The 9,683-nt window shown below is 55.8% G+C and overlaps 1 protein-coding gene across 1 annotated transcript; it reads left to right on the forward strand.

Moving 5' to 3' along the window:
• Positions 1-1,063: 1,063 nt before the first annotated feature.
• Positions 1,064-5,478, forward strand: LOC119300143 (cellulose synthase-like protein D4). Its single transcript, XM_037577197.1, has 3 exons — positions 1,064-2,354; positions 2,452-3,280; positions 3,396-5,478. The coding sequence occupies exons 1-3, from the start codon at positions 1,357-1,359 to the stop codon at positions 5,190-5,192; spliced, it is 3,624 nt and encodes a 1,207-aa protein (XP_037433094.1). The 5' UTR covers positions 1,064-1,356; the 3' UTR covers positions 5,193-5,478.
• Positions 5,479-9,683: the final 4,205 nt, after the last annotated feature.

A 9,683-nucleotide genomic window follows, 5' to 3' on the forward strand; every position in this document is an offset into this window, starting at 1 on the left:
GACACGACGCTCCAGCACCGTCCTCTGTACTACAGTGTCAGACAACGGGAGATGTCACGGCGTAAGAGCTTCCGATGGCACTCTGGTCCAGCCGTGATTGGCACAACACAAGGTGGAGGGCGAGCTCCTCCACCTGGTCCGGCTCCATGTTTTGCATCAGCGACTCCCAATCGTCGTTGGTGCCGGATCCATCACCGGACGTTGTGCTGCCGCTGCCGCCCACCATGGATTGTAAGGGAACGAGATGGAGAGAGGAGGAGACGAAGAGAAATGAAGTGGACAATGAGCTTTGACTCCGGTCTAGGGTTCGTCTGGATTGGGATAAATGCGAGGTCGAGATTGGTTAGGGTGAACCGGTCCGACATGATAGACGTGTCTGAGTATGTGCGTGCCTCCACATACCCATTTTGAATTTAGGCTTGGTTTGAGGGGTGCCGGTCAATTTAGACGACTGCGATCGATTTGAAGAGATCAAACTGTATCATGATTTTGTGACCGGGCTTTGAGTGGGTGGTGTCGTCGGCTCGGTCAGTTTGGGGCGCGGGGTTGTAGTTCGTCTCAGTCTGTGTAAGCACCCTCTAACACACAACGATCGTAAATTATGGGCAGCATGCACATGTGACATGTACTACCCCGGCAGATCAATGATGGTACATTGAAGAAAACGAGAGTGAAACTTGCACCAATGGACCCCATCTCATCTCAGGTAATAAAAAAAGTTACTAAGCTGGATAAGACAAAGAAAAAAATTCCAAAATCTTTACCACCGTCGAAGGAAAGAAATGGAAAACCCAATCACGAGATCAACCCCAGGAAGCCGGTGGCAGGTCCCTCTCCCATGGCCCACGTGGTTCACTCCCGGCCAAACGGCTACCTCCCTTTCCGTCCCCTCCTCATGCTCTCGCCCCGCCCAGCCGAATCAAACCTCAGCCGTCCGATCCGGCATCCCACGGCTGGCTCCCACCGACCGTTGCCCCACTCGAAGCGCTCGCACGTCAGAGCCGACTCACACCCCGACCCGACCGTTGGGCTCGCCGTTTTCGAAACCGGAGACGGAATCGAGGGGAATAAATAACGCCCCGCCGGCGACCACCTCTGCCATCGCTCAGATCCTCCTCCCGGTCCCCGAGGCCCCAATCGATTGCTCAATCCTTCCTCTCCACCGCCCCACCTTCAGATTCTGAGATCTCGCTATAATTTCGACCACCCTTCTTTCCCCTTTCTTTGAGCGCGAGGAATCGGCTTGAGCTGCTCAGCGCCCTGCTTGCTGCTGGTTCTTGAGCTGGGCTTCCTGCTTCTTTGATCGTTTGGCATTTTGAGCTGATTTGGAGGAGGCGGAGGTGATTCGGTGGAGGGATGTCGCGGCGGCTGTCGTTGCCGGCGAGCTCGCCGGTGACGGTGACCGTGTCGCCGACGAGAGGGAATGGTGCTGGCGGCGGGAGCCCCGGGGATGGGGTCGTGAGGAGGGGGTCCGGGCTCACCAGCCCCGTGCCCAGGCACTCCATCGGCTCCTCCACCGCCACGCTGCAGGTCTCGCCGGTGCGCCGGAGCGGGGGGAGCCGGTACGCGTCGAGGGACGGCGCCGACGCGAGCGCCGAGTTCGTGCACTACACCGTGCACATCCCGCCCACGCCGGACAGGAACACGGCGTCCGCGTCCACGGACGCGCCCGCGGCCGAGGAGGAGGGGGAGGTGCTGCCGCAGAGGAGCTACGTCTCCGGCACCATCTTCACCGGCGGCCTCAACTGCGCCACGCGCGCCCACGTGCTCAGCAACTCCGCCGACGGCGCCCGGCCGGCCGCCTCCGTCAACATGTCCTGCAAGATGCGCGGCTGCGACATGCCGGCGTTCCTCAACGCCGGCCGCGGCGGCCACCCGCCCTGTGACTGCGGCTTCATGATCTGCGAGGAGTGCTACATGGACTGCGTCGCGGCCACCGGCAACTGCCCGGGCTGCAAGGAGGCGTACTCCGCGGGCAGCGACACCGACGACTCCGTCGACGAGGACGACGACGACGCCATCTCCTCGTCGGAGGAGAGGGACCAGATGCCCATGACATCCGTGTCCAAGCGCTTCTCCATGGTTCACTCCATCAAGATGCCCATGCCCAGCTGCAACGGCAACGGCGGCGGCAAGCCGGCCGACTTCGACCACGCCCGGTGGCTCTTCGAGACCAAGGGCACCTACGGGTACGGCAACGCCCTATGGCCCAAGAACGAGCACGGCGGCGGCAGCACCGCTGGAGCCACCACCGGATTCGTCGGCATCGAGGAGCCGCCCAACTTCGGTGCCCGCTGCCGCCGGCCACTGACGAGGAAGACCAGCGTCTCTCAGGCCATCCTCAGCCCATACAGGTACCAATTCTTCCTGTAAAAACAAATGATTTTGGCTCCCTCGCACTCGCACGCTTGCAGCTGCTTAACTTGTCGCTTCTTCCTCTGCTCTGTGCAGGATGCTGATCGCGATCCGGCTGGTGGCGCTGGGGTTCTTCCTGGCGTGGCGCATCCGGCACCCCAATCCGGACGCCATGTGGCTGTGGGTGCTGTCGGTGACGTGCGAGGTGTGGTTCGCCTTCTCATGGCTGCTCGACAGCCTCCCCAAGCTCTGCCCCGTCAACCGCTCCTGCGACCTCGACGTCCTCGCCGACCGCTTCGAGTTGCCCACCGCCCGCAACCCCAAGGGCCGCTCCGACCTCCCCGGCATCGACGTTTTCGTCTCCACCGCTGACCCGGAGAAGGAGCCGCCGCTTGTCACCGCAAACACCATCCTCTCCATCCTCGCCGCCGACTACCCGGTCGAGAAGCTCGCCTGCTACCTCTCCGACGACGGCGGCGCGCTCCTCACCTTCGAAGCGCTCGCCGAGACCGCCAGCTTCGCGCGCACGTGGGTGCCGTTCTGCCGGAAGCACGGCGTCGAGCCGCGCTGCCCGGAGTCATACTTCGGCCAGAAGCGGGATTTCCTCAAGAACAAGGTGCGGCTGGACTTCGTCCGCGAGAGGAGGAAGGTGAAGCGGGAGTACGACGAGTTCAAGGTGCGGGTCAACTCGCTGACGGAGGCCATCCGCCGGCGCTCCGACGCGTACAATGCCGGCGAGGAGCTGCGAGCAAGAAGGCGCCTGCAAGAGGAGGCCGTGGCTGCCGGTGGTGCGCTGGGAGCAGCTCCGTTGGCAGAGACTGGGGCAGTGAAGGCGACATGGATGTCTGACGGCTCCCAGTGGCCCGGCACTTGGCTCACCGGTGCGACGGATCACGCGCGCGGCGACCACGCTGGCATCATTCAGGTGATTTATCGATCAAATCCATACTTGTTGCAGCTGACACAAATCCTTTCAAAATGCTTGTTCAATCGATTCGAAATGCTCATGTATCTTCTCCAATTAATTGATGAACGCGCAGGCAATGCTTGCGCCACCGACGTCGGAGCCAGTCCTTGGCGGTGAGCCGGCAGAGTCCGGTGCGCTGATCGACACGACGGGCGTGGACATCCGGCTGCCGATGCTGGTGTACGTTTCGCGCGAGAAGAGGCCCGGGTACGACCACAACAAGAAGGCCGGCGCCATGAACACGCTGGTCAGGACGAGCGCCATCATGTCGAACGGGCCCTTCATCCTCAACCTGGACTGCGACCACTACGTGCACAACTCGGCGGCGCTCCGCGAAGGGATGTGCTACATGCTCGACCGCGGCGGCGACCGCGTCTGCTACGTGCAGTTCCCGCAGCGGTTCGAGGGCATCGACCCCAACGACCGGTACGCCAACCACAACCTCGTCTTCTTCGACGTCGCCATGCGCGCCATGGACGGGCTGCAGGGCCCCATGTACGTCGGCACGGGCTGCATCTTCCGCCGCACCGCTCTGTATGGGTTCAGCCCGCCGCGCGCCACCGAGCACCACGGCTGGCTCGGGAGGAAGAAGATCAAGCTGTTCCTGAGGAAGCCCACCATGGGGAAGAAGACGGACAGGGAGAGCGAGCACGAGTCTATGCTGCCGCCGATCGAGGACGACGACCACAACCAGCTCGGCGACATCGAGTCATCGGCGCTGATGCCGAAGCGGTTCGGCAGCTCGGCCACGTTCGTGTCGTCGATCCCCGTGGCAGAGTACCAGGGGAGGCTCCTGCAGGACATGCCGGGGGTGCACCAGGGCCGTCCAGCCGGTGCTCTCGCCGTGCCCCGCGAGCCGCTCGACGCGGCCACCGTCGGCGAGGCCATCAGCGTGATCTCGTGCTTCTACGAGGAGAAGACGGAGTGGGGGCGGCGCATCGGGTGGATCTACGGGTCGGTGACGGAGGACGTGGTGACCGGGTACCGGATGCACAACCGCGGCTGGCGGTCGGTGTACTGCGTGACCCGCCGCGACGCGTTCCGAGGCACCGCGCCCATCAACCTCACCGACCGGCTCCACCAGGTGCTCCGGTGGGCGACGGGGTCCGTGGAGATCTTCTTCTCCCGCAACAACGCATTGTTCGCCACCCGGCGGATGAAGCTGCTGCAGCGCGTGGCCTACTTCAACGTGGGCATGTACCCGTTCACCTCCATGTTCCTCATCGTCTACTGCGTGCTCCCCGCCGTCTCCCTCTTCACCGGCAAGTTCATCGTGCAGCACCTGAGCGCCACGTTCCTCGTCTTCCTGCTCATCATCACCATCACGCTGTGCCTGCTGGCGCTGCTGGAGATCAAGTGGTCCGGGATCACGCTGCACGAGTGGTGGCGCAACGAGCAGTTCTGGGTGATCGGGGGCACCAGCGCGCACCCGGCGGCAGTGCTGCAGGGCCTCCTCAAGGTGATCGCCGGCGTGGACATCTCCTTCACGCTCACGTCTAAGCCCGGCGGCGCGGACGACGGCGAGGAGGACACGTTCGCGGAGCTGTACGAGGTGCGGTGGAGCTTCCTGATGGTGCCCCCCGTGACCATCATGATGCTGAACGCGGTGGCGCTGGCGGTGGGGACGGCGAGGACGCTGTACAGCGAGTTCCCGCAGTGGAGCAAGCTGCTGGGCGGCGCCTTCTTCAGCTTCTGGGTGCTGTGCCACCTCTACCCCTTCGCCAAGGGGCTCCTGGGGCGCCGCGGCCGCGTGCCCACCATCGTCTTCGTCTGGTCCGGCCTCATCTGCATGATCGTGTCGCTGCTCTGGGTCTACATCAGCCCGCCTGCCGGTGCCAGGCCGGGCATCGGCGGCTTCAGCTTCCCGTAGTGGTGGCAGTTACCAAGTTCATCTGAAGAAGCTCGCATGAAGGAGCGCTTGCTTCATGGAGTTCAGTTATTGTTAGTAGCTGTTTGATGGTGGATTCCTAGGCAGCTGAGCTCAACTGCTGATTTATCAAGATATTAAGACATGTTGTTCTAACTATTGTAACTGTATACTGTGATTGGGGGTGTACTGTCAGTGTCATGACATTGTTATTCATCTGTGTCAGTGAGCTAGAAATACTTGGAGTTCAGGTATTGTTGAACCATAATACTCTTGTCACATTTCCGGTGATTCAGAGCCATTGTGAACAACTTTGGTCACTTGTGAATTCTCAGAGTGATTCAGAGCCATTGTGAACAACTTTGGCCAAGCCAATCAGGATATGACCATATTCACGCAGAGCGGATGTGAGCAACTTTGTTCACTTATGAATTTGACACCCTGCGGTGTATACAACAAACAATGTCTTGCCTGAATTTGGCACACTGCGGTGTATACAACTAAAAAACTCAGAAGGTGTCACAAAACCAAATTGCTCGAATATTTATCTTTATTAATGCTTGAAGCAACTTTCACACGAACAATTTACTATGTTGACCAGTCAGTAATTTACTGCCATGCTGTGATGTTGTTGTCTAATACAGAGCTGCCACCTAGGGACGAGACTTGCCTGCTCCCCCGGCGTGTGCCCATCTGTGCTCCCACGTACGTGGCTTGATTTAATTGGAACAAAATAAGACCCGGTCCCACCCCCTTAAAATCAGGGGGGAGGGGGAGGGAGATGATTAGATTCGAAAGAAAAGAAGAAAAAAGACAACCGTAGGATGAAGTGGGAGCACGGATAGGAGCATGAAAAGGGAGCAGGCAAGCCGGATCCGCCACCTAAGACCTAGGAGGATGGTGCGGGACTGCCAGAGTGTCCTGAATGTGGGATTTTGGTCGTATCGGTGACCTTTCTCCCCGTGAATGGCGTACAACTCTTGTCGCAACTCGATTTTGCCTGCTTTTGCGAGCATGGTCGTCAACTTGCATGGAATCTCATGTTATGACCGTGCATATGCTTGGTTCATGAAAAGTGGAGGTGACAACACATGCGTACTTGATTTGATGGTGCTTTTGAAGTATCTGGTCTCGAGCTCCGAGGAGAAACCCTAGGCCTGGCCCTAGTTGGTCATATCAGACAATGACGACGTTCTCTTCATCGTTACCTTGTTCAAGGCGTTGTTTGGAGCTTGTTTTAACATGATCTTTAGGGTGAAAGCCCATGGTCTGTTGCGGTGCAGCAACCAAGCAAAAAAAATTACATTACCAGGAGCCAAAGCTTTCCAGATGATTGATTTGAACCCAACTGCAAGCGGGGCTTGGTTGAATTGGTAGTGCTATGCAGAGCGGGCAGTATAGGAGTTGCTGCCTCCGGCCATCCATCTGATTTGATCCGGAGTTTGAGCTGAAATCACAACATCTGAAGTCTGAATTTTTTGCCGAAGCTGCAGAAAGTCGTTGGCGATCTCGAAGGTGTTGTCGTGTTGTATGTCTCAAATCCATTCGTCATTAACTAGGACCGATACCACCATTCTGTTCTTTCTTCTGGTGTGGTTGAAGAGGGCCGGGAAAACAGAGCAGAGGGGGGCCGGTCCAAGCCAGGAGCACTTCCAAAAACTCGTTGACTGACCGTTGCCGATGGTGATCTCGATGGCCTCAGCAAACAACTCTTGATCTCTAGGATTAGTAGAGAGAGGGAATGCCATCCACGGCCGTTGTGGCAGCTGCGGCAGCTGCCAGGACAGCCAAAACCAGTGGAGACTAAGAGCAGTGCTGAAGCGCTACAAGTCTGGGATGACCAGCCCCCCTTGTCTATCGGCGAACAGACTGAATTCCATGCCAATTTGCATTTACCACCGGCCAGCGAGTCCTCATGTGCCCAAAGGAAATGGCGACATGTCTTATTGATCTCTTTTAGAATCATCTTCGGCACCCAGAGCACCGTGAGGGCGAAGGTGGGTAGCGCAGAGAGAACTGCATGCACCAGCGCCCATACATGCGCGCCTGCTAGATTCATCAATTTGCCCTTCCATCCAGCAAGGCGAGCTCGGATATGATCAATGATGAGTTGGAATTGAACTAAACACAGTCTTCTTGGGGAGATGGGCAGACCCAGATACGTTGTCGGAAAAGCAGTCGTCTACCCCTTGAACTCCTACAACACATCCAACAATGGCACATTCTCGCAATTTATTGGGACGACCGTTGATTTGTCTTGATTTAGCTTCAATCATGTTGCTTGCCCGAAGGAGATGAGTAAGTTGAGCAAGTTGTCCACCTCCTCCTTGACTGGATTTGCAAAGATAACTGCATCATCAGCATAAAGACTAATCCTCAAGCTCATTCCGCACCCTGGTAGGGGGGCAAGCACACCACGAGCACTAGCAACCTCCAACAGGCGATGAAGTAGGTCAATCGCCATGGTGAAGAGCAAGGGGGGAGGGAGTCGCCTTGTCTCAACCCTTTGCCATGCTCGAAGGAGGGCCCAGAGATTCCATTCAATAGGCATGACGAAGAAGCAGAGTAAAATAACAATGCCATCCAATCCCTCCATTTCGAAGGAAAGCCCATATGCTGCATGAGATCGAGCATATATTCCCAGGAGACGGAGTCGAATGCTTTGGCAGTGTCCAGCTTGAAAAACAAGGCACTTTTCTTCTGACGATGCAACATTTTGACACAGCTTTGCACGTATAGATAGCTATCGTGAATGCATTTACCCTTCTGAAATGCATTCTGCGCTAGAGAGATGATGTTGTTCAGAGCAGCATCCAGTCTGGTCGAGAGGACCTTGGAGATGATTTCGCCATAGAGTGAATTAGGCTGATCGGTTTGTAATGACCCGGCTCGCTCGCACCATCTTTCTTAGGTAGAAGGGTGATGAGCGCCTTGTTGATCTCACAGAAATTCTGCCCTGCAAGCTGATAGAATTTATGAAACATAGCCATGATCTCCTCTTGGATGATTGGCCAGCAGGATTTGTAGATTTGTCCTGTGAAACCATCTCGGCCCAGCGCTTTTTCGGAGGGGAGGCGACGATCGTAGCCCAAACTTCAACTATGTAGAAGGGTGACAAAAGGCCCTAATCATCAATAACTGGGATATTGAGAGCGTCCCAGTTGAGTGATTTCTCCCTGCGTTCCTGCTGACCAATCCCAGTGGCAAAGTGCTCATACATGGCCTTTTCTTTCTCTGCATGATCGGAGACCTCTCTGTTGTCCACTCTCAACGAGTGGATGAAGTTTTTCCTCCGTTGGGCTCTTGATGACCCACAAGTATAGGGGATCTATCATAGTCATTTCGATAAGTAAGAGTGTCGAACCCAACGAGGAGCAGAAGGAAATGATAAGCGGTTTCCAGCAAGGTATTCTTTGCAAGTACTGAAATAAGTGGTAACAAATAGTTTTGTGATAGGATAATTTGTAACGAGCAACAAGTAACAAAAGTAAATAAAGTGCAGCAAGGTGGCCCAATCATTTTTGTAGCAAAGGACAAGCCTGGAAAAACTCTTATATAGAGAAAAGCGCTCCCGAGGACACATGGGAATATCGTCAAGCTAGTTTTCATCACGCTCATATGATTCGCGTTCGGTACTTTGATAATTTGGTATATGCGTGGACCGGTGCTTGGGTACTGCCCTTACTTGGACAAGCATCCCACTTATGATTAACCTCTATTGCAAGCATCCACAACTACAACAAAAGTATTAAGGTAAATCTAACCATAGTGTCGTGGAATTGTCACGACAGATGTCCTCTTGCAAGGACTTGATCGTGGAGCCATCGCAACTAGGAAGCTTAAAGGGGTTAATCGGGACAAAGGACACGCGAGGTTTATACTAGTTCAGCCCCTTACGGTGAAGGAAGGCCTACGTCTAGTTGGGTTGGAATTGCTTGAGGTTTCGATGACCAGGGAGCGAGATACGCTATGCCCGGTTCTCGATCTCTTGTTTCTTCTGTCCCTAAGCCGCCAGCGGGTCATCCCCTTTATACACGGGTCGACGCCCTACGGCTTACAGAGTCCCGGTCGGCTCATAAACAGTGTCCGGCTCGGTGACTAGTTATTTCTACCTTACAATACAAGTCGCGCCCTCATGGCGGTTTATCACCATGGGCCCTAAATCGTCTGTGGGCCTTTAGACCCTTTATTGAACCGCCATCCTCACATCTTGGTCTTGGGCTTCAGATGGGCTTTTCTTTGCGTAACCCGGCCCCTCCTGGGCAGCTTACATAAATAATTATATCCCCAACATTAGGCCCCAGATTGATTTGAACCGGTTCATGTCAATCTTTAAAAACCTTATAAACTAGCCCTTAGTCTTCTGTTTTGCGCGGAAATTCTAACCCGCCGTGACGTCATCATCCAGATCCGGGTCAAATCTATGTGACATCATCTTCAATAAAATTCATATTTTAATCTGTCATATCCTCCAACGAATCTTTGCCTTTACTA

This window comes from Triticum dicoccoides, chromosome 5A, assembly GCF_002162155.2.
Source record: "Triticum dicoccoides isolate Atlit2015 ecotype Zavitan chromosome 5A, WEW_v2.0, whole genome shotgun sequence".
Classification (NCBI taxonomy): Eukaryota; Viridiplantae; Streptophyta; class Magnoliopsida; order Poales; family Poaceae; genus Triticum; species Triticum dicoccoides.